Below are 23362 nucleotides of genomic sequence, written 5' to 3' on the forward strand. Positions count from 1 at the left end.
CTCCAGCCCTCTGCTCATCCTGGTGGCCCTTCTCTGGACACATTCCAGCATGTCCATATCCCTCTTGTAATAGGAGCTCCAGAACTGGACGCAGTACTCCAGGTGTGGTCTCACCAGAGCTGTTTTCACAGTCCCTCAAGATGTTTTTGCTCTCTCCTTTCTACCCTGAATTCCAACAGCAATCTCTGCTGTGCAAGGTAGGGCTTGGGAAACATTCCCAAACCCGGTGCCTGGCAGCTGTGCTCTCTAAAAACAGAGAAGGGGGGAACCAAAACAAGAGGGAACCAAAGAACGGGCAAACCTAAGAAAAGGTTAAGTGAAGAGGACCAAGCTGCAGGGGTAACATTCACAAACCGAGAAGCCACGCTACAGAAACTTCCAATTTCCAACACTGAGCAAGATTTTATCTTCTTTTATTTTTTTCCACTATAAAAACAAACCAGCTGTGCTCTGAGCCAAACCAAAGAGCTCCAACAAATCCTTTGAGGTTCACTATCAGCATCTCAAAAAGGCTTCCTTCCCCCCCCCCAAAAAAAAACCAACCCCAAACCCAAAGAGGTTTATTGAAATAAATTATTTTCACCTACACATTACAGAACTCCTCTCTATTAAATTGGCCTTCAAAAGTCCTAAAAACCAAGAGTAAAAAACAAAGCAAAACAAAAATAAAATGTTACCAACCACTCTAGGTAATACTGAGCTCCTTCTAAAGGACACCAATGCTAGAACTCACTCTTCAAAGTTTAAAAAACGAAAGTCACTGCCATGTAAAAGTCATCTACACAAACGAGTGCCGGCAGCTCCGCTTGGATCTCCTGGCAGAAGGTCTGTAGAGAAAAAAAAGACTGAGAGGTGAGCAGGATGGGTGTGACCAGCCTACGGTCCACCAGCTTGCCCCCAGGGCCTCCAATCATTTCTTCAAGGTGTGGTGAAGCTGGGGGGTTAAAAAACAAAAATCACCTTAGAAGCCAGATGTTGGAGCTGTCACCATGAAGTACCTCCCGAGGTGCTCCGGAGCGCAGATCAGGCTCCCTTGGCTTTATGGTAACACTGAAGTGCAGAGGCTGGGATCTGGCCTCACACCCCCTCTCCTCCCACCCCATTCCCCTCAGGCTGGCCATAAAAGCCAAAAGTCAAAGGTGCAGCCCTGGGGAGTGAACAAGGCCAGAGGGCTGGCGGGGCAGAAGAGCCCAGCAAGGGCAAAGCAATGAAGCCATGCTGGGACGTGTGCGGCTTGGAGCAGTGCAGCTCAGGAGCTCTGTTTCTCCTGCCATACGCTGCTGGACAGCTGCCCTCCAGTCCCACAACTGACCGCCAGCCAGGCCACCCTTCAACACAGGGGCTGCAGACTGGGCACCTGCTCATCTAAAGCAGGGTCTGCTGCAAGATTCTAAGCTTCCTTCCCTCTTGGAGTAACTCTCCTTGATCTCGAGCTGACCCAGACCAGCGCTCTGCAGGAGCTGCCAACTCAGGACCAGGCTTCCCCTGGCCTCCGCCGTGCAGTCAGCCCGAGAGCCTCGTGTGCTAGCCGCAGAAATGGTGCCTGTGGTTTAGCAATTGCCTGTTGTTTGTTGAGGTGTGTGGGGGGTAGGAATCGAGGTTGCATCCAAACTATTACAAGAACAAGTTCAGCTGTGCCATGCTTTGGACAGCAGAGAGGCAGCCAGCTCCCACCTGGGCTGGCTGTGCTCTGAAGAGACTTTTCCTGCTGGTAGAGAAAGTGCAGAGTTGGGGAGGTGTTGGGTGGTTTGGTTTGTGGGGTTTGGGTTTTGGTTGGGTGTTTTGTTTTGTTTGGGGTTTCTTTTTGCATTTCATTTCTTTATTGAACATTGCCCACACGAGGAGGAGGAGGAAGAGGAGGAGCAGGAGAAGGAAGGGCAGGCGAGGAGTGCTACGAGTTCTGCTGCATCTGCAGCCTGCGCTCGGCGGCGGCGGCCAGCGTCCGGCGGCGCAGGGTGACGGCGTCGGCAGAGGCTCCCTCGGCTGGGGGAGGGGAGGGCTTCTCTGAGCTCAGCTCCTTCTCTGAGGTTTTGTTCAAGTAACGTCTGCAAGGGGAGAAAGGAAAAGGTGGGTGGAGCAGAGAGCACCGCTGGAAAGAGGGAATCACAGAAGGGGAGGGGTTGGAAGGGACCTCTACGAGATCGAGTCCAACCGCCCTGCCAGGGCAGGGCAGGGCACACAAGAACATATCCAGGTGGGTTTTGGAAGTCTCCAGAGAAGGAGACTCCACAACCTCTCTGGGAAGCCTGCTCCAGGGCTCCAGCACTCTCACAGCAAAGAAGTTTCTCCTCACATTAAAGTGGAACCTCCTGTATTCCAGCCCATCCCTGAACTATTACTGGGCACCACCAAAAGGAGCCTGGCACCTTCACCCTGACACCTACTCCTCAAATATTTATAGACATTGATCAGATCCCCTCTCTGCCTTCTCTTCTCCAGACTAAACAACCCCAGGGCTCTCAGTGTGTCTTCACAGCAGGGATGTCCAAGTCCCTCACTCATCCCCATAGCCTCCATTGGACTCTCTCCAGCAGATCCCCAATACAGCCACACAGCAAGGCAGGTTGAGAGGCACACCCAGAGCAATGAAATCAAAGAATTACAGAGCTGTTCTGCATGGATGAGACCTCTAAGATCATTGAATCCAGCCATCAACCTAACATCACCATGACCATTAAATCATGTCCCCAAGTACCATGGCCACAAGTTTCTTGAACATCTCCAGGGATGGGGACTCCACCTCTCTGTTCCAATCCCTGACCACTCTTAGAGCAAAGAGATTTTTTCTCATCTCCAACCTAACCCTCTCCTGGCACAATTTCAGGCCATCCCCTCTTGTTTTATCACTGGGATAGGGAGAAGAGACCAACCCCTACCTTGGTGAAAGTGCACACAAGCTTCATGCTCAAAAACCCCACCCTCAAAGCCAGGACAGACTGTGCAGAGGTGGAAGCAGCTCTTAGCTTTTGTGCAAGATCCTCATGTCTGTGGGAGGGAGATGGTTCTAAAGGTTGAGGCTCTGCTCTGAACTCAGAGCAATTCACTGACCCTGCAGGGGAGTCACTGAACCTCTCCATCCCTCTTCTTCCACCACTTGCCCAGGGAGACCTTAGAGCTGCGTTTCACTATCTGAAGGGGACCTACAGGAAAGCTGGGCAGGGACTGTTTAGGAGTGTTTAGAGTGATGGGACAAGGGACAATGGTTTGAAACCAGAGCAGGGCAGATTTAGGTTAGGCATCAGGAAGAAACTCTGCACAATGAGGGTGGTGAAATACTGGAACAGGTTGCCCAGGGATGTGGTGGAGACCCCATCCCTGGAGACATTCAAGGTCAAGCTTGATGGGGCCCTGAGCAACCTGATCTACTTGGAGGTGTCCCTGCTGACTGCATGGGGGTTGGGTAAGATGACCTTCAAGGGTCCCTTCCAACCCCATGCATTCTGTGATTGCCAGAAGTCACTCCCCAAGGAGTAAGCCTCTGACACCAAGGCTGCCAAGAGCTGCACAAGGCAGCAGCTGCCAGAGTTAACATCCCAAAGAGTTCTGACACTCACAGCTCTTCAGTGCAAAAAGGGAGCCAGACATGCAAAAAGTCAACACCACTTTGTCTTCCTAAATTACATTTGCTCAGCACTGAGGAAAAATGATTCTAGGAGCACCCCTGCTCAGAGACAAACTCATCCAAGGGTACTGGCAGGAAGGCATTTCAGGGTGCAACAAATAAAGACCATATTTGGCCTGACAACAGCTGCTAAGGACACAGATCTCAGTGTAGACCCTTTTGGTGGTCTCCCCGCCATAAAAAGGCACAGCATCTGTTACAAAAGCTAAGGTTTCTCTGCATTACCAGGTCACTTTTCCTCTTGTTTTTTAATCAGCAACTAGTAATTGCTCCCTACAAGTCCCTGAAAGGAAGGGTTGGTCTCTTCTCCCAGGAACAAGGGACAGGACAAGAGGATATGGCCTCAAGTTGTGCCAGAGGAGGTTTAGGTTGGACCAGGAAAAACGTCTTCCCCAAAAGGGTTGTCAAAGCCCTGGAACAGGCTGCCCAGGAAAGTGGTTGAATCATCACCCCTGCAGGGATTCAAAGCAGTGCAGATGTGGTGCTGAGGGCCATGGCTTAGTGGTGCCCTGGCAGTGGTTGGACTGGATGATCTGAGAAGGTCTTTTCCACCCCAAAGGTGGCACTAGTTCAGAATCGGTTCATCAGTGACAGTTGTCTCAAACAGCATCCTGAGCCTGCTCTAACCAGATGTACTCATCCCCTTTACCACTTCTGCATCACCCCAAGCTCTCAGTGGTGATAATCCATTCAAAGCCCATCCTGAGGGACTACCCCCAGGTGACAAGGCTGGAGTTTCAGGCAGGAACCTACTTTCTAGCTTGCTGCAGCAGGTCCTCCTTCCGCTGCACCAACATCCGCTGCCTTTCGTCAGCTGACTTAGAGAAGCGACTCCCTCTGGCCTCAAAATCTTCTGCTTCAGTAGCTTCTGCTTCCACCTCACTCTGTTCCACCATCTCTTCCAGTCTGGAGTTGAGTTCAAGTGGCACTCTCTCTGTCTAGGAGCAAAAGAAAAACAGTTGCCAAGCCTCTGCAGAACCTGCTAACGGAGACGCATCAACAAGCTACAAAACCCTGCTGGAGGCACTGGAAGAAACCAGGCTCCCACCTGCTGCACCCAGGTCCCTTGGGCTCCTTTGAAAACCCCAGCCAAAGACAGAACAAAGCTGTTCCAGCTCCTGTTCAAAGAGCCTCCCTTCTGGAATGCCCTCTCCTTCATGCCACGTTGGAAAGTGATCTCAAAAACACACGTTAATTACTCCTAATTAATGCTGTCTGAAACTAGGGCACTGCATGGAGATTCTGCAGCTTGAGAGACTCTGCAGAGTCAAGAGCTGGAAAAGCAGAAAGCCACAGGCTGAGGAAAGAACACCAGAACACTGGAACAGGTTGCCCAGAGAGGTGGTTGAGGCCCCATCCCTGCAGACATTCAAGGTCAAACTTGATAGCATCCTGAGCAACCTGATCTAGTTGGAGGTGGCAGAGACCACTGAAGAGGTATCTGCACTCCTCAGGGAATGGTTTGGCTTGGAAGAGACCTTTAAAGCTCATCCAGTCCAACCCCCTGCACTCAGCAGGGGCATCTGCAATTAGAGCAGGCTGCTCAGAGCTCCAGACAACCTGACCTGCAATGGTTCCAGGGATGGGGCATCTACACCTCTCTGGGCAACCAGGGCCAGGCTCTCCCCACCCTCAGTGTCCAACATTTCTCCCTTCTCTCCACTCTGAATCTCCCTCTTTCAGTTCAAACCATCACCCCTTGGCCTGTCACAACAGGCCCTGCTCAAAGCTCTGCCCCCAGTTTTCTTAAAGGCCCTTTAAGCATTGAAAGGCTGCTCAAAGCTCTCCCAAGAGCCTTCACTTCTCTACCCTGAACAACCCCAACTCTCTCAGCCTGGCCTCACAGCAAAGGGCTTCCAGCTCACCACAGGCTGCTTGGACAAGGTGACCTTTGAGAGTCACTTCCAACCCGATGCATTCTGTGCAATGCCAAGAGGATGAGTTCTTGGAAGGGAATTTATGGAGCTTCAGTTCCCCAGCTCCTGCAGCACCCAAATTATCCTGCACTCGAGCTGCTGGAGCAAGGCTGGCAACTGTCCCAAGCACAGCCTTGTCACTAAGAGGAGCTGGCAGCCCCACACCTAGCACCTCCTCCCCCCGACAGCCGTCCGCTGGCGCTAAGGCCAGTGCTGAGCTGAAGGGTGATGATGCTGGTGAGCTGGTACAGGTGAGACAGCACATCCTGAGCACCTCCTGTCACTACCCATCAGATCAGCCCTGTGATGGCAGAGCAGGATGTCACCAAGCTTGATGACATCAAGAAACAAACCAGCTCCATGAAAGGTTTAAGGGTTTAGCCACGGCTCGGTATCCCAGAGGATTACTCAAGCAAGTCAGGTCTGTCAGAGGTATTAGCCAAGTCAGCTCCTATCACACCTGGGCTTGGAGCTCTGATATAGCTGCCACTGGAGCCTTGACAGCTGCTGACGTGGCCACCAGAGGGGACAGCTGCTCAGGTCCCAGCAGCCCGGCCTCAGCGGCACCACAGCGTGCAGCACACAGGTCTCACAGCTGACTGCAAACCAAGGTCACTCATGCCAAAGACCCAGGGACAGAACAGTAACGTCATCTGCCCACGTGAAGGCCTTCAGAGAGCAGAATCGAAGGCAAATGTCACTTCCCATCAACCAGGTGAACCAAGCAGGGACATCATCAGGGCCCATGCACTGTATGAACAGCACAGCCTCAAACACGAGAATGTCTTCAGCCTGCTTCAGCAAAAGCCCTGATCTGAGCAGCCTGCTCTAGTTGCAGATGTCCCTGCTCACTGCAGAGGGGTTGGACAAGGAGACCCTTAAAGATCCCTCCCAGCCCAAACCATTCTGTGAGTCCTAAAGGTCCCTCCCAGCCCAAACCATTCTGTGATTCTTGAAGGTCCCTTCCAGCCCAAACCATTCTGTGATTCTTGAAGGTTCCTCCCAGCCCAAACCATTCTGTGATTCTTGAAGGTCCCTTCCAGCCCAAACCATTCTGTGATTCTTGAAGGTCCCTTCCAGCCCAAACCATTCTGTGATTCTTGAAGGTCCTTCCCAGCCCAAACCATTCTGTGATTCTTGAAGGTCCCTTCCAGTTCAAACCATTCTGTGATTTTATAATTTCATGGACCCCAGCACCCCAAAGTTTGGGGAAGGGCTTCTCACACCACACATAAACTAATGTGTTGGGACAAGACAGTGAGGGACAGTTGGAATGCCTCTAAGCAACACCACATCCAAGAGGAGGAAGCTCCACAGAATGGATCATAGCCAAGACCAGGATGACCTCAGCAGACCTAGAGGAACAGCTATGGGGCACTCTGACTCTTGCTTCTGACTGCTGCACAGGTGAGCATGGCAAAGTGAAGCTCTGCTGGGTGAAGCCCTGAGGAGGGCACACATGATGGCTGATGTCCAGAGAAGATCACTGTCTTTCTTCCTCCTGGATCATTTGTACCAGAAGATGCAAGCCAGCTCACCTAAGGTTTGGGCTTTCTTCATAACCAAGTTGTAGAAACCAATACTCAGAGCCCACTCCTCTGTCTGAGCACAGGAGTGGTTACTGACGAGGTTCCAGAGGCAAAAGCATCAAAACTACTTGCAGTGAAGGCTACAACAAGCTTCAGTGTGACAGCAAATCTCAGCTGCAGAAAGCTCTACACTGCAGAAATTGCTCCTCCTTCAGAAGAATTGGTTTCATGAAAGCCAAGGGATGTCTCAGTAGAGTCCCTAAAGAGTCACCAAGAGCTGGTTTCATGAAAGCCAAAGGATGCTTCAGCAGAGTCCCTAAAGAGTCACCAAGAGCTGGTTTCATGAAAGCCAAAGGATGCTTCAGCAGAGTCCCTAAAGAGTCACCAAGAGCTGGTTTCATGAAAGCCAAGGATGCCTCAGGAGAGTCTCTGTTTTCAAGAGAGTCACCAAGTATTTAAGCAATGACAATGAAGTGAATTCTCAAGCTTGAGAGGCAAGAGCTTCATCAGGCAAGCTTCAGCATTATACCAACACCAGTTAGATCTAGCAGTCTCAGCCCATCTCCAGCCAGGATGAGAGAACTCAGATAAACACAGCCACAAATTAAAGCCAAGGCTCCTCAGCAGGAAGGGTGCCCTCAGCTGAGTGTTTCAGCTCCAACAAGCACAACTCCAACAGCTCTGCCACGGGCTGCTGGAGATCAACAGAGATTCCCAGTGGGCAAGTTGATTTTAACCAAGAAGAGAGGAGATGGGAAGCTTGTCGAACCTACTCTAAGGCTACAGAGTTGCCATGGTCTCTCTTGAAGACTGTGTCATGAGGTGTGAGGTTACATCCAAGTCAAGTCTCACCCAGAAGAGATGATAATGGCTCCTTGTGTCCTTTCCCCACTGGTATTTAAAAAGCTTCTTAAAAACCAAGCACACTGTGAAGCAGCTCATTTGCTGCTAGACCCTTCTGCAAAGAGAAGAGTTTGGCTGGTAATAGCAACATGTTCTTCTGGCAAGAAGAAGAAGAGGAAGAAAAGGAGGGGGGAAGAAGAAGAAAAGGAGGGGGGAAGAAGAAGAAAAGGAGGGGGGAAGAAGAAGAAAAGGAGGGGGGAAGAAGAAGAAAAGGAGGGGGGAAGAAGAAGAAAAGGAGGGGGGAAGAAGAAGAAAAGGAGGGGGGAAGAAGAAGAAAAGGAGGGGGGAAGAAGAAGAAAAGGAGGGGGGAAGAAGAAGAAAAGGAGGGGGGAAGAAGAAGAAAAGGAGGGGGAAGAAGAAGAAAAGGAGGGGGGAAGAAGAAGAAAAGGAGGGGGGAAGAAGAAGAAAAGGAGGGGGGAAGAAGAAGAAAAGGAGGGAAGAAGAAGGAAAGAAGGAGGGAAGAAGAAGAAGGAAAGAAGGAGGGAAGAAGAAGAAGGAAAGAAGGAGGGAAGAAGAAGAAGGAAAGAAGGAGGGAAGAAGAAGAAGGAAAGAAGGAGGGAAGAAGAAGAAGGAAAGAAGGAGGGAAGAAGAAGAAGGAAAGAAGGAGGGAAGAAGAAGAAGGAAAGAAGGAGGGAAGAAGAAGAAGGAAAGAAGGAGGGAAGAAGAAGGAGAAAAGAAGGAAGGAAGGAGAAAAGAAGGAGGGAAGAAGGAGAAAAAAAGGAGGGAAGATGAAGAGAAGAAGAAAACATCCTGCTCTCCATATTCTGCAGATGGCCGTGGGCCTGACCAGGCCTGAAGAGAGACATGATCTTCTATTTGTTCTATGGATCACTTGGGAGGATTCCCCTCAAGAAGGAAAAAGCACAGAGACAATCCTTTCCAGGAGCACTGTGCTGAAGTCCCCCAGTGTCAGGTCTGGTGTGAAAAACTGTGGAGGGACTGCTCAGAAGGGCCTGTGCTGACAGGAGGAGGAGCAATGGTTTCAAACTGGAGCAAGGCAGAGTTAGGCTGGACATCAGGAGGAAGTTCTGCACAATGAGGGTAGGGAGAGACTGGAAGAGGTTGCCCAGGGATGAGGTGGTGGAGGCCCCATCCCTGGAGACATTTAAGATCAGACTTGATGTGGCCCTAAGCAACCTGCTCTAGTTGGAGATGTCCCTGCTGGCTGCAGGGGGTTGGACAAGATGACCTTGGAGGGTCCCCATGGCTGTGAAATGCAAGGAAGGGCTGCACCAACCTCACCCACACACACTTACCTGTCCATGCAGCTCCTAATTGTGCTTTTTGCCCATTTTTTTTTTTGGCCAACCTACCTGGGTGAGAGCCTCTGTGTCCTCCTGATCAGCACTGTGCCGCTCCACAGGACTGTTCAGTGCAGGTCTGATGCTGTCTGCACGCTGGAATGCAAACACCAGGGGGGTTAACACAGCGTGGGGAAAGAGCCCTTTGGACACATCCCAACCCTGCCCTCCCCAGCAAGATGCAGAAAGAGAGAAGTTAGCAATGAACAGAAAGAGAATGCTCTCTGCTCCCCCACAGGCAGCCTCCAGATAAGAGGAGAATCTGATGTGCACACAAGCAGAACTCAATATTCTTATGAGCACAAACGTGGTCCCCAGACTGCTTTCCTGAGATCTGCTGTCACTAATTAAGACCAAGGCAGTGTTTTGCCCACTGCTTTCTGGGCAGGAAACCTTCCTAAGTGGTACAATTCAATTAGCTGTCAGCAGAGACATCAACTGGAAACGTTCTGCACATGAGAGACCAAGAAGAGCTGCTTTAACTCAGCAAATATTTGTCCCTAAGTCTAGGCAGAAGACTTTCAGTCTATCTTTGGTACCTGACTGAATAGAGAATGACAGAATTGTTCGGGTTGGAAAAGCCCTCTGAGTCCAACCAGCAACCCAACCCCACCATGGCCAGCAAACCATGGCTCCAAGTGCCATGGTCACACCTTTCTTGAACACCTCCAGGGTTGGTGACTCCACCACCTCCCTGGGCAGCCTGTGCCAAACCCTGACCACTCTTGCAGCAAAGTTTTGCCTCATCTCCAACCTAACCCTCCCCCTGGCACAATTTCAGACCATTTCTTCTTGTTCTATCACTGGAAATTTCCTACATTTAGAGATTTAAGCAAACAAAAAACAAATCCTGAGGAGTTTTTTACTTGAACTGGCACTACATCACGTTTCAGATTATAGGTGAGCGCATCCTGCATCCTACAAGTCCAGGCACAGAATGTTAGGGGCAGAAAGGGACCTCAAAAGCTCATTCATTCCAACCCCCCTGCCAGAGCAGGGTCACCCAGAGCAGGTCACACAGGAACACACCCAGGTGGGTCTTGAGTATCTCTAGAAACTCCACAACCCCCCTGGGCAGTCTGCTCCAGTGTTCTGTCACAGCAAAAAAAAAATTTCCTCCTGTTTCCATGGAACTTCCTATGCCTCAGCTTCCACCACTGCCCCTTGTGCTGGCATTGGGCATCACTGAGCCCTGGCTCCAGCCTCTGGGCATTCACTCTTTACATATTTATAAGCATTAATGAGGTCACCCTCAGGCTCCTCCTCTCCAAGCTACAGAGCCTCAGCTCCCTCAGGCTCTCTTCCTGAGGAAGATCTTCCTCTCCCTTCATCATTTTTGTGGCTCTGTGCTGGACTCTCTCAAGCAGTTCCCTGAGGTCTTTCTTGACCTGAGGGGTTCAGAACTGGACAGAATATTCCAGATGCAGCCTCAGCAGGGCAGGGTAGAGGGGGAAGAGAACCTCTCTCCATCTACTAACCACAGTCCTTCTACTTCACCCCAGGCTGCCCTTGGCCTTCTTGCCCACAAGAGCACATTGCTGGCTCATGGCCAACCTCCCATCCAGCAGGACCCCCTGGTCCTTTTCCCCTTCACTGCTCTCCAACAGCTCAGTCCCCAACCTCTACTGCTCCACAGGGTCTTTCTTTCCCAGGTGCAAGACTCCCCACTTGCCCTCGTTCAATTTCATTCCACTCCCCCCTGCCCAACTCTGCAGCCTGTCCAGGTCTGGCTGAAGGGCAGCACAGCCTGAGGGGTCTCAGCCACTGCTCCCAGTCTAGTGTCCTCAGCAAACTTGCTGACAGTGCCCTCTGTGCCCTCAGCCAGGTTGATGATGAATATATTGAATAGTCCTGCTCCCAGTACTGACTCCTGAGGGACTCCACTAGTTGCAGACCTCCAACTGGACTCTGTCCTATTGACCACAACTCTCTGACTTCTTTCCTTCAACCAGTTCCCATCCAGCTCGCTCCCTGATCATCCAGATCACACTGCCTCAGTTTGGCTGCAAGGATGCTGTGGTAGATGGTGTCAAATGCTTTCCTGAAACCAAGATAAACCACATCCACTGCTCTGCCATCATCCATCCACCTGGTTGTGTCCTCAGAAAAGGCTATCAGGTTGGTCAAACATGACTTCCCCTTAGTAAAACCATGCTGACTGCTCCTAGTGACCCTCTTGTCCTTGATAGGATAGTGCCAAGGATAAGTTGCTCCATTACTTTTCCAGGGATGGAGGTGAGGCCGACCTGTCTAGAGTTACCTGAGTCCTCCTTCTTACCTCTTTGGAAGACTGGAGTGGCATTTGTCCTCCTCCAGTCCCTAAGGCAGGTCACATAGGAACACATCCAGATGGGTTCTGAAAGTCTCCAGAAAAGGAGGCTCCACAACCTCTCTGGGCAGCCTGTTCCAGGGCTCCAACACCCTCACAGCAAAGAAGTTTCTCCTCATGTTGAGGTAGAACTTCCTGAGTTCCAGCTTCTAGGGCATGGTTGATAAGACTTTGACTTCCCTTCATCAAGCAAATGCCCTCTGCTGTGGTGGTTTAACCCCAGCTGGCAATTAAGCACCACAGGGCTGCTTTGCTCCCTCACTCCCCTCCTAGTGGAATAAGGGAGAACCAGAAAGGTAAAAAACCAATGAGACAACTCCTGGGTTGAAATAGGAACAGTTTAATAACTGGAAGAAGATAAAAGCTAACACTAATAACAGTAATAAATTGTAATGAAAACAACAAACAGACAACATAACAAACAGATAACAAAACAAACCCCAAATCCAACTACAGAGAGAGAGAGAAATAAAGCCCAAGGTAACCAAGCAGTGCTAATGAGGAACAGTTGCTCAACACCAGCCTGCAAATGCCCAGCCTGTTGGTGAGCAGACAGCTCCCCTGGTCAGCTTTCCCCCCAGTTCATATACTGGGCATGATGTCATACGGGATGGAATATCCCTTTGCCAGGTGGGGTCAGCTGTCCTGGCTGTGTCCCCTCCCAGCTCCTTGTGCCCCCCCCAGCCTCCTCACTGGCCAGGCAGTGTGAGAAGATGGAAAGTCCTTGACTCAGTGGCAGCTCTGCTCAGCAACACCTAACCCAGACCATGATTGCCACCCTCCATCCAAACCACAGCACTGCACCAGCTATGGGAGCATCAACTCTACCCCAGCCAAAACCAGGGCAAGATCCACCCTTGTTCTATACCATCTCCATCAGGTCCCAGACTTTCCAAAGCATCCAGATGAATCTCCACCACCTTTCCTGCCTTTGATACACACACACATGGAGCTACCACTCCCTTGCTCTATGGGACACCCCTTGAGTGGGTTTACTCCATGACTTTGGGCTCCATCAGTCATAACAGTCATAGAATCACAGAGCAGTTTCCTTCAGGGCAGAAGAGATGGGCTTGTGGTGGTTGTGGATTTTTGCATGCTTGAAATTAGTTTTGGTTCCACCCAAATTTATTCTCTGTTACTCTGGGTGATCCTTACTGCAAGGTTGTTCACTTGGCAGAGAGCAACCAGAGCACACAGTGTGACACAGCAATGACATTATCCCAAAATCAGACCCCCCTGAGGTACAGAATGGACTTTTCCCACCTCACCCACCAAGTGCACCCAGGTCCTTGAACCAAAGCAAGCCCATGGATGGATGTGTCTTTGCCCAAGGCAGGAATAACTCTCTCCCCCTGCCTGTTCTCTGTGTGTCTACACTCAGCCTGTATCCAGGGATAAACCACAGCAGCTGCTCCATCACTCCATGATCCCTCTCCAGCCATCAGGGGGACCAGGAAAAGGAGAAGAGAGCCATGAAATGAAAATGGATTTAATGAAGCAGCCAAAGTGACACCAATGCCAACAGAAAGTGTGCAGAGTCCTGCTCAGCCTGGCCAATGCACAGCATCACAACACAGAGGAAAGCAGGCCTCAGGAGCACAACTGTGAGCAAGGCCCTCCAGGGATGGGGAGAAGCAGAAGGAGCAGGAAGAGACACAAGCAGAAGGAGCAGGAACCCAAGCAGAAGGACCTCTCTATCCTCAGCAAACTTCCTCCTTTACACTGATGTTTATGGCCTGGGACACAGCTGTGAGCCATCCTGGGGCAGCTGCCCTGGCTGACTCCAAACTGCTGATGGTTGGCCTGGGATCCTGCTCCAGCCACACCAGGACAGGCACTCTGCATTCTGCCCCAGCCATGGCCAGGATTCTGTCCCAGGACATAGCTGGCCTAAGATTCTGTCCCAGCCAAAGCACTGCAGGGACTCTATCCCCCTTCTGTCACATGTTCAAGTCTGGATTGGGCAGGGCCAGCTCGAGTGGCAGATCCTCTACTTTTGCCTAACCAGGTGGCTTATGCTCAATGGTTGTGCCAGCGCTTGAGGGGCTCCCCCTCCACTGTGCTCACCACTGCAGTGCTCCATCTTCCCAGAGGCTGGTGAAAGACAGGGCACACGAGTCCAGCTGTCAGCCTAAGACCACCATGGCCATTACAGCATGTCCCCAAAGTGCCATGCCCACACATTTCTTGAACATCTACTTAGAAGTATCCAGTGGGCTAGGGATCTAGAAGGGAGGAGGGCCCAAGAGAGCTGCTTAATATTCAAACATTACCTCCTCCAAGCTCAAGAAAAAAAATAAAAAAAGAATAATCATGTAAGGGAGAGAGGAGACCTGCATGGATAAGCAGGGAGCTCTTGGAAAAACTCACAAAGGAAAAGAAGGTTTACAGTATGTGGGGAAAAAAGTCAATTGGGAGGATTATAGAAATATTGGCAGAGAACGTAGAGATGCAACAAGAAAGGCCAAGGCTCTCTTGGAACTGAGTCTTGCCAGGGAGGTGAAAGGAAACAAGAAGAGCTTTAACAAATACATCAATGACAAAAGGAAGAAGAGGGGAAAGGTGGAGCCACTGCTGGGTGAGATGGGAGATATGGTAACAGGATGCAGAGGGGGCAGAGTTGCTGAATGCCTTCTTTGCCTCAGTCTTTACTCCTAAGAGCAGCCCTCAGGCACCCCAGTCTCTGGAAGCAAGGGAGCAGAACTGGAGGGAGGAGGACACTCCACTGGTCAGTCAGGACTGGCTTAGAGATCTCTTGTACCAACTGAAGACACACAAATCCATGGGCCCTAAAGAGGTGCATCCACATGTCCTGAAGTGCTGCTGATACTGCTGCTGAGCCTCTCTCCATCATTTGTGGAAAGCCATGAGAACAGGAGAGGTGCCCGACGACTGGAAGAAAGCCAATGGCACTCCAGTCTTCAAAAAAGGCAAGAAGGAGGAGCCAGGCAACTACAGAGCAGTCAGCCTCACCTCCATCCCTGGAAAGATAATGGAGCAGCTCATCCTGGAGATCATCTCTAACCACATGGAAGACAAGAAGGTTATCAGGAGTAGCCAACATGGATTTACCAAGGGGAGATCCTGCCTGATTAACCTGATAGCCTTCTATGAAACCATGACCAAACAGGCAGATGAGGGAAGAGCTGTGGATGTCATCTACCTTGACTTCAGTGAGGCTTTTGATACTGTCTCCCAACATCCTCAAAGAAATATGGCTCAGAAAATGTGGCATAGACAGCTGGGCCATGAGGTGGCATTGGTACACTTCACACAACTGGCCTTGGCTCATGGATCCACCTGTGCAGATCCCTCTGCAGAGCCTTCCCACCCTCAGGCAGACCAACCCTCCCACCCAGTTTAGTGTCACCTGCAAACTTCCTAAGGGTGCACTCAAATCCCCTCACCCAGATCACTGATAAAGATATTGGAGAGAACTGGCCCCAGCACTGAGCCCTGGAGAGCACCAACTGGATTAAAGTCCACTCCCCACCACTCTTTGGGCCTGGCCATCAGCCAGTTCTTAATCCAGCCAAGTGTCCACCCATGCAACTCATGAGCAGCCAGTTTCTCCAGGAGGATGCTGTGTCAAAGGCTTTACTGAAGGCCAGACAAACACCCACAGCCTTTCCCTCACCCACTAAGTGGGTCATAGATGGACACCAGGTTTGTCCAACAGGACCTGCCCTTCATGAACCTGTTCTGACTGGCCCTGACCATCTGGTTGCCCTGCACATGCTGCACAATGGCACTCAAGATGATCTGCTCCACAACCATCCCCAGCACAGAGGTCAGACTGACAGGTCCCTGGGTCCTCCTTTCAGCCCTTCTTGTAGGTGGGCATCACATTTGCCAGTCTCCAGTCAGCTGGGACCTTCAAAGGCTTGCTGCTGCTCAGGGCCCCATTAAAAATTGTTCCTCTTCTGGGTCACTTGGTAAAGAAGGTTCACAACTGGGCTGCAGTCTGGGATATGCATCCTCCAGAAAACCACAAAACCCCAGAAACCCTGGCTTTCCTTTTCACTCTTTGGTGGGTAGACAGCTGTGATCTTGTTCATCGCATCCACTGGGATCTGTTAACATTCCTCTTGCCATTTAATCCCTGAAGACTCCATCTCCTGTGCAGGTCCTTTGATGACCTTACTTTGTGGCAAAAAAAAAAATCTTTCAGGAGGATCTGAAGTTTTTTCTTCCCTTTCTCCAAAATTTCTGCTGTGTCATCCCATACAATGATGTCATCAATGTACTGCAGCTGTTCTGGAGCTCCATCCTGTTCCACTGCAGTCCATGGCAGATGGTGGGGGCTGTGTTTCCACCCCTGGTGCAGTCAATTCCAAGGCATACTGGACACCCCCTCCAAGTGAAAGGAATCTGTGGCCTACACTCCACTGCCACAGGCATTGAGAAGGACACATTAGCTATGTCACTTGAGATGTACCACTTGGCTGCCTTTGACTCCAGCTGGTGTAACCTCATTCAGGCCACAGTAGTATACTGCCAGTCTCATTCTCCATCAGACTTCCACATTGGCCACATGGGGCTATTGAAGGGTGAGCAAGTTTTGCTGATCATCCCCTGGCTCTGCAGTTGATGAATCACCCTAAGGGTGGGAGTTGGGGAGTCTCAGCTGGTACAATATTGCCATCAGTGCACTGCTGTGGTAGCAACTGGCACCTGCTGTTCTTCAACCCTTCAAGCTGTTCTTCTGCACTTCTCAAACAGCTGGTTTAAGTTCCTCCATCTTCAAAGCAGCTCTACCAAGGGCCCACCAGTACCCCCTTGGGTCACTGAAATACTCTCCTCTGAGATAGTCTATGCCAAGGATGCACGGTGGCCTCTGGGCCAGTCACAATGGGGTGCTTGCTCCCAGTTCAACTCACTTTTCCCTCCAGTACAGTCAGCTGTAGGGATCCCCCCCACCATCACTCCAGAAATACAACCGTGCTCTGCTCCTTTATAGCTGGATGGCACTGGGGTACACCGTGCACAAGTATCTCCTAGAGCCTTGTCCTACTGTGATGTGCCAGGCCATCAAATCCACACAGTCCAGTAAATCCAGCTGGCCCTCCCTCCACCTGGCTGGAGGCAGGGCCCCTCTAGTCCTCGTCGGAGTATTCGCTGCTCGCCCCTTCCAAATACAGCTCCAAGGGCAGGTCAGGCCTCCTGCGCTGCCCGGGGAACTGCCCGCTGCAGCCTGCAGCAGCACTTCTCCTGCAGGAAGCCCTCCTTGGGGCCGTTCTGCCTTGCAATTCCCTCACTCGTGCCTTTAGGGCCGAGGTGGCTTTTCCATCCCACTTCCTCATGTCCTCTCCGTGGTCGCGCAGGTAAGACCAGAGGGCGCCACGGGGCATGTAGCCGCCGTACGTTCTCTCTTGAACGCAGGAGCGCCTGCTCCTGGGAGGAGCTGAGCTGTGGGCCTGCGCGGGCGGGGAGATGCCCAGGAACTCCTTCAGCATCTTGAACTCTTCAGCAGGGGTCTTGGCTGAGAGCGAGGGGCACCGGAGCCCTTCCTCGTTCTGCCGGAGCCACTCGCTCAGGTCATCCACGATCTTTCCCTCTCCGTACCTGCGGAAGCGGAAGAACAAAGCGCCGGCGTAGAGCGGCGGGGAGCTCCGGACAAACTTGTCCCACATGGCTTCCGTGCACTCGAACTCGTCTGGATCTTTGACTGGCAGCTTGTTGTCCAGGTAAATCAGCTCAGATACAGCCAGCTCCCTCAGGTACTGGATCCCCTTCTCCATGGTGGTCCAAAGGTAGAGCTTGGGCACGACGTGCTTCTTTAGGGGGTAGGCCTCCTTCACGCCGGCCAGCAGGCGCCTCCAGAGGCTGCAGATCTGCACCTCCCTGGCGATGTTCACCCTGTAGCCCTTGCCCAGGGGTCCCAGCAGCCTGGCTTCCCTGCCGTTCAGCCTGATGCTGCTGGCGTTGCTGTCCCAGCAGCGGAGCAGCCAGCTCGCCACCTCCTCGCACGGCTCGCACGTGAACTTCTTCCGGATGTCTGACAGCTGGCACAGGGACAGGGATTCTATGGTTACCGCCTCACGTTCTGCCTCCTCCTCCTCCTCCTCATTGTCCTCCTCCTCCTCCTCCTCATTGTCCTCCTCCTCCTCCTCCTCTTGAGTCACAGCGGTGACTGAGACCGGCTGGGGTCCGTTCTCTGCCTCATCTGCAGTGCCTGTCGCCGAGGTTGAAGTAGCCTGGAGGAGAAGGGGAAGGTGAAGGAGCGAAGGGAAGTGTCTCCCTTTGCCTCCCCCACAGATTCCTCTCCGAGTAGAAAAGGGAAGGGGTGTCACTATGGATAGCTTCCAAGTATGCAGATGACAGCAATGCTGAGTACAGACACCCCACCGGCCTCACAGCCAGCGAGCTGCTCTCACACCACACATCGAGGTGACAACCTCAGCCCAGCCCCCAGAACCACACACGGCACCAGTAGAAATACAGACATCAAGTGAGGGCTTGTGTGCACAGCCCTGAGAACAAGCACAACAGCTCTGAGAGCAAACACTTCATCACTGTGCCCAGGGACTACTGCACTAACACAGGAAACGTTGGTAACAAATTGGTTTTCATGGCTTCAGAGAATGCTTTGGATTGGAAGGGACCTTAAAGACCATCCAGTTCCAACCCCCCTGCCATGGGTAGGGACAATTCCCACCAGCCCAGGTTGCTCAAGACCTCATCCAGCCTGGCCTTGAACACCACCAGGGAGGGGGCATCCACAACCTCCCTGGGGCAACCTGTTCCAGTGTCTCCCCACCCTCACTGGAAAGAATTTCTTCCTGATCTTCAGACTAAATCTCAGCTCCTCAAGCTCAAAGCCATTGCCCCTCATCCTGTCACTCCCAGCCTTTGTCCACAGTGCCCCCCCCAGCTCTCCTGTAGCCCCCTTCAAGTACTGGAAGACTGCTCCCTTGAGTCTTCCATTCTCCAGGCTGAACAGCCCAAACTCTCTCAGCCTTTTCCCATAGAGGAGTTTCTCCAGCCCTCAGATCATCTTGGTGGCCTCTTCTGGACCCACTCCAGCAGCTCCATGTCCTAACCCATCAGTGGTGATCACGATGCCCACCCTCAATCCACACCACAGCACTGCACCAGTTATGGGAACATAACTCCATCCCAGCCAAAACCAGGACAGCTGTTTCACAAATGGGTAATGGTAAAGCACATGAGGCCCATCCTAATGCACGAAAAAAGCCTTCTTCTAAGGGCCACAGCAAGGAACCCAGGTGTGCTCTTCACCCACACACTGCTGTGACACAGTTGAGTCAGGTGTCGCCACGTGGAGCTTTCACACACACTAGACTGCCAAAAGTGCTTCCAAAAGCATCACATTCCTTTACAGGTAACACCTGAAGGATTACATTGCCTTGAAGTAAGCTGGATTCCCCAGTGCTTCATCTTACCTCACTCCCCTCACTCACTGCTAACAGGCTGAGCTCTGTGGTGAGAAGATCAGGCATTCTGGGTGCATGCTCTGAGGTCTTACCTGTGTGGGGAAAGGTACTTGGATGCGCCCTTCTAGGATGTTGTCAGTGGTGATCTCTACAGAACGAGTTAGCTGCAGATCCTGTAGGACCAAATGATATGGAACCTGAGGGAACATCTCCTGAATCTGATGGGCCTGGAGAAAGCAAAGGTGACACAGTTAGAGTCTGCAGGAAATACATCTTACCTGGTTGGTATCTCAACAGAAAGAGAATAAAGAAATTAACAGCTCAGAGGTGCTGTTGAACATATGATGAAGAGCTTAGAACCATAGAATTGTAGAGGTTGGAAGGGACCTCCAGAGATCATCAGGTCCAACCCCCCTGTCAAAGCAGGATCACGCAGGGCAGGTCACACAGGAACACATCTAGATGGGTTCTAGAAGTCTCCAGAGGAGGAGACTCCACAGCCTCTCTGGGTAGCCTGCTCCAGGGCTCCAGCACCCTCATCACCCTCAAAGAAGTTTTCCTCATGTTGAGGCAGAACTTCCTGGGTTCCACTTTGCGACCACTGCCCCTTCTCCTGTCACAAGACACCCCTTCTTCTTGACACCCACCTTTCAGATATTTATAAACATTACTAACATCTTCTCTTAGCCTTCTCCAGATTAAACAGCCCCAGGTCTCTCAGCTTTCCTCCTCAGAGAGATGTTCCAGTCCCTTCATCATCCCCATAGCTTCTGCTGCATTCTCTCTAGTCCCTCTTGATCTGGGAAGCCCAGAACTGGACACAGTACTCCAGCTGTGGTCTCACCAGGGCAAAGTAGAGGGGGAGAAGAACCTCTCTTGACCTGCTGGCCAAACTCTTCTTACTGCACCCCAGAGAGCTACACAGAATTCACATGAATGAAAGTCAGGTCAACACTGGAAAAAAAAATAATATTAGAAATATCCTTTTTCCTTGTCCTCAGCAGGCTCCAAAATGGTGCTGGCAAAGCCAAGTGGAGCAAGTTAATAAGCTATTCTCCAGCCACCCTGCCTACAAACCAGTTTAATAAGATCTGAGAGCTCCAGTAAATGAAACTGAGCTGGCAGGGAACTGTTCTGATTGAATTTCAATAACAGCCAAATCAAACAGAGGCAAGTCAGAGGGCAGACAAACAATGTGCTACATTTCATTAAACATGAAAATCTATGTTTTAACTAAGGCTGAATGTGGTGGGCAAAGGGGAACAAGGACACTAAATAAAGAAGGGTGGAAGGAGTTGAGAGAGGCGAAGCAGTAACTACCCACCAGTGATGGTGATGGTGAGCTCAAGCAGAAGCAACCACAGCAAACCCAACTCCCCACTGTACTAAACTGGGACCAGAACAGCTGATTCAGCAATTTAGCCTCTGCCCTTTCGCTCAAAATGCTTCCCCAGGTTTCAATTCAGTAACACAACAGAGATTTTCCTTTCTTGCCTATTAAAAACATTCAACACTTTAATGGTTTGCTGACATGAGTCTGTCTACTCAGTAGACATTTTAATGTGATGCTTCTGTGCTTTTAATTAACACACAAGGCTCAGAAATTGTGATTCAGCCTTACCAAAAGCCCATTTGTATCACTGTGGCCTGCAAAAGGAAAACTGAACTGACCTGAGATGGAGAGTTCCTGCATATTTGAAGAGGAGACACCTCTGCCAACATACCACTCCCTGCCCACCCTGCCTCAAGTCCCCTAAAAATTGTAGCCTTACCCTGGTGAGGCTAAAAGAGTAGTGAAGGCTATGGGAGACCTCACATTCAGAACATCTCAGCACATCCATGGGCACCTCAGCTAACTTTTATTGCCATAGCAGAACACACAGTAGCTCTAAGAACTCAAACTAAATGAACTCAGCTTATTTCAGGTCATATTCTATTCTTTTTGTACTCCATTAATGTTAATGTCTGAAGTGAACAAACCTAGGATTTCATCCCCAACACTCATCATCCTGAATCACCAAGAGTTGACTGTGCCACAGAGAGCCCTATCTCACACTGACAAAACAGTCCAACACAAAAACCTATCTCCACAGCTTTTAAATCCCTCCAGGAATGATGATTCAACCACTTGAGCAGCCTGTTCCAGGGCTTGACAACACTTACAGGGAAGAAATTGTTCCTCATGTCCAACCCAAACCTCCCCTGCTGCAACCTGAGGCTGTTTGCTCTTGCTCTATCACTTGATCTGTGGGAGAAGAGACCAACCAACCTCTAAACTCCTTTCAGGGAGCTGTACAGAGCCAGAAGGTCTCCCCTAAGCCTCCTCTTCTTCAGACTAAACACCCCCAGTTCTCTCAGCTGCTCCTCACCAGCCCTGTTCTCCAGACCCTTCATCAGCTTTGTTGCTCTTCTTTGGACCTGCTCCAGCCCCTCAATGTCCTTCTTGGAGTGAGGGGCCCAAAACTGAACCCAGGATTTGAGGTGTGGCCTCACCAGTGCCCGGTACAGGAGGACAATGCCTGCCCTACTCCTGCTGGCCACACCATTGCTGATCCAAGGCCAGGATGCTGGTGGCTTTCTTGACCACCTGGGCACATGCTGACTCATGTTCCATGGCTGATCAACAACCCCAGGTCCTTTTCCACCAAGCAGTTTTCTAGCCACAGTAGAATGAATTTGATCAGTGACCACTTGAGCAACAGCTAAACCCTCTGCTTCTAGACTCACACCCTGTGCTACTGCCAAGTTGTGAGTCCAGTACTGAAAAGTAGTAAAGAAAAGTTGCACTAAGCAGGCTGAGAACCAGTCTGCCTGTCTACACAGAAAGCTGAGGTGCATTTTCCTCCCTCATTTACCTACCTCCAGACCTCCACTTCTATCTTCATGCATTTGAAGAAATACAGTGCCCTAACTTCAAAAAACAAAACAAACAAGAAAAAACCCCAACCCTTTCATACAGCATTTAACCACTTAAGCATTAAACATATAGCATTAAAAAATGTTTTGACTTCCCTTAAGTCCTCCATCTGCATGCTCCTCTTTTCCCTCCCCAACACAAGGTGCAAACCACAGAAGGAGCCTTACCATAGCATTAAGCTGGGAGTTGCTGGCCTGGCCAATCCCCAGGATGTTTGTGGTATGCATCACTTCTACTGAAAAGCTGGGCAGCCAGCTGGCAATCCGAGAGCCTAGAAACAAGAAATCACCACCAAAGTCATGCAATCACCCAATTACAGAATGGTTTTGGGTGGAAGGGACCTCCAAAGGTCATCCAGTCCAACCCCTCTGCAGACAACAGGGACATCTGGACCTACAGCAGGTTGCTCAGAGCCCCAGACAACATCCCCTGGAATGGTTCCAGGGACGGGGCATGTCCCACCTCTCTGGGCAATCTGGGCCAGGCTCTCCCCACCCTCAGTTCAAACATTTCTTCCTTCTCTCTAGTCTGAATCCCTCTCTTTTAGTTTCAAACCATCAGCCCTTGTCCTAAGTCAAGCAAGAACATGAGGTTCTCAGCAGGCAAGTACTTCTGCAGGTATTTAACACAAGTTTTACTATTCCCAGAAGGTACAGAGAGTTCTGCAGTACAGAAGGTCTCTTCCCAAAGGTCTCCCAACCATGAAGATAGGTGGAGTAAATCAGCTGATACTCTCTTCAAACACACTGTTGTAGTGGCTGGCTGAGGCTCAGAAGAGGAGCAAGAAAACAAAATATCCTTGTTGTCCTGGTTTAATGTTTCCCATTAAAGGGAAAACTAAAATAAGCCAGAAAAATTAAAACAATCCTGCAAAAATTAAAATAACTCAGTTCTGGAACACATCCCCCTGAGACTTTCTATCTTTTGGAGGACTTCCTTCTTTCAGGTTATCTTAAAGGCACCTGAGCCTCAAAGCCACCATGTTCCAATAATTCTAAAACCAGACCAGTCTCTGAACTGGCTGAGTCTGGCCCAAAATGGGTCAGCTATAAGGAGCTGAAAAAATATTCCTACAAAGGGGCACAGAGCAACCAACCAAAGCAGCTGCTGCAGTTGTGTGCTCAAGCTCAGCAGAGTAGTGCATGTGGCTGGCTCCCTCCCCCTCCTCCTGCCTTTCTGTTTAAGTAAACACAGGGTTTGCTCTATATCCACTCCTTCTTCTATCCCCACAGTAATTTTGCAGGTCTCCAGGCCACAGGAGAGCACTGGGGAGGACAGGTAGCAATAAACCAGAGTGGTGTTCTAATGTAATGTCTTTTGGAGAGCTAAAACACCCTGAAGTGGGAGCTACACAAGGAGCTGTGAGCCAGTCTCAGTGTACTTAGAAGTGTCTGACCCTTCTCCACTCACTATCCTTCTCCCACAAACTCCAAAGATTGCAAAAT

At 50.7% G+C, this 23362-nt stretch overlaps 1 protein-coding gene across 1 annotated transcript in view; it reads right to left on the bottom strand.

Annotated features, from left to right (window-relative positions):
• Window positions 1–396: 396 nt before the first annotated feature.
• AMFR (autocrine motility factor receptor) overlaps window positions 397–23362 on the bottom strand; it is a 49517-nt gene continuing 26551 nt past the window's right edge. The window contains exons 10-14 of the mRNA XM_054389607.1: window positions 22085–22188; window positions 19093–19227; window positions 9284–9367; window positions 4376–4560; window positions 397–2045 (exon numbers count right to left, since the gene is read on the bottom strand). Coding sequence (XP_054245582.1) covers window positions 1892–2045; window positions 4376–4560; window positions 9284–9367; window positions 19093–19227; window positions 22085–22188 — 662 coding nt within the window. The 3' untranslated portion in view covers window positions 397–1891. The remainder of the gene's footprint in view (window positions 2046–4375; window positions 4561–9283; window positions 9368–19092; window positions 19228–22084; window positions 22189–23362) is intronic.

This window comes from Indicator indicator, chromosome 19 (assembly GCF_027791375.1).
Source record: "Indicator indicator isolate 239-I01 chromosome 19, UM_Iind_1.1, whole genome shotgun sequence".
NCBI lineage: Eukaryota > Metazoa > Chordata > Aves > Piciformes > Indicatoridae > Indicator > Indicator indicator.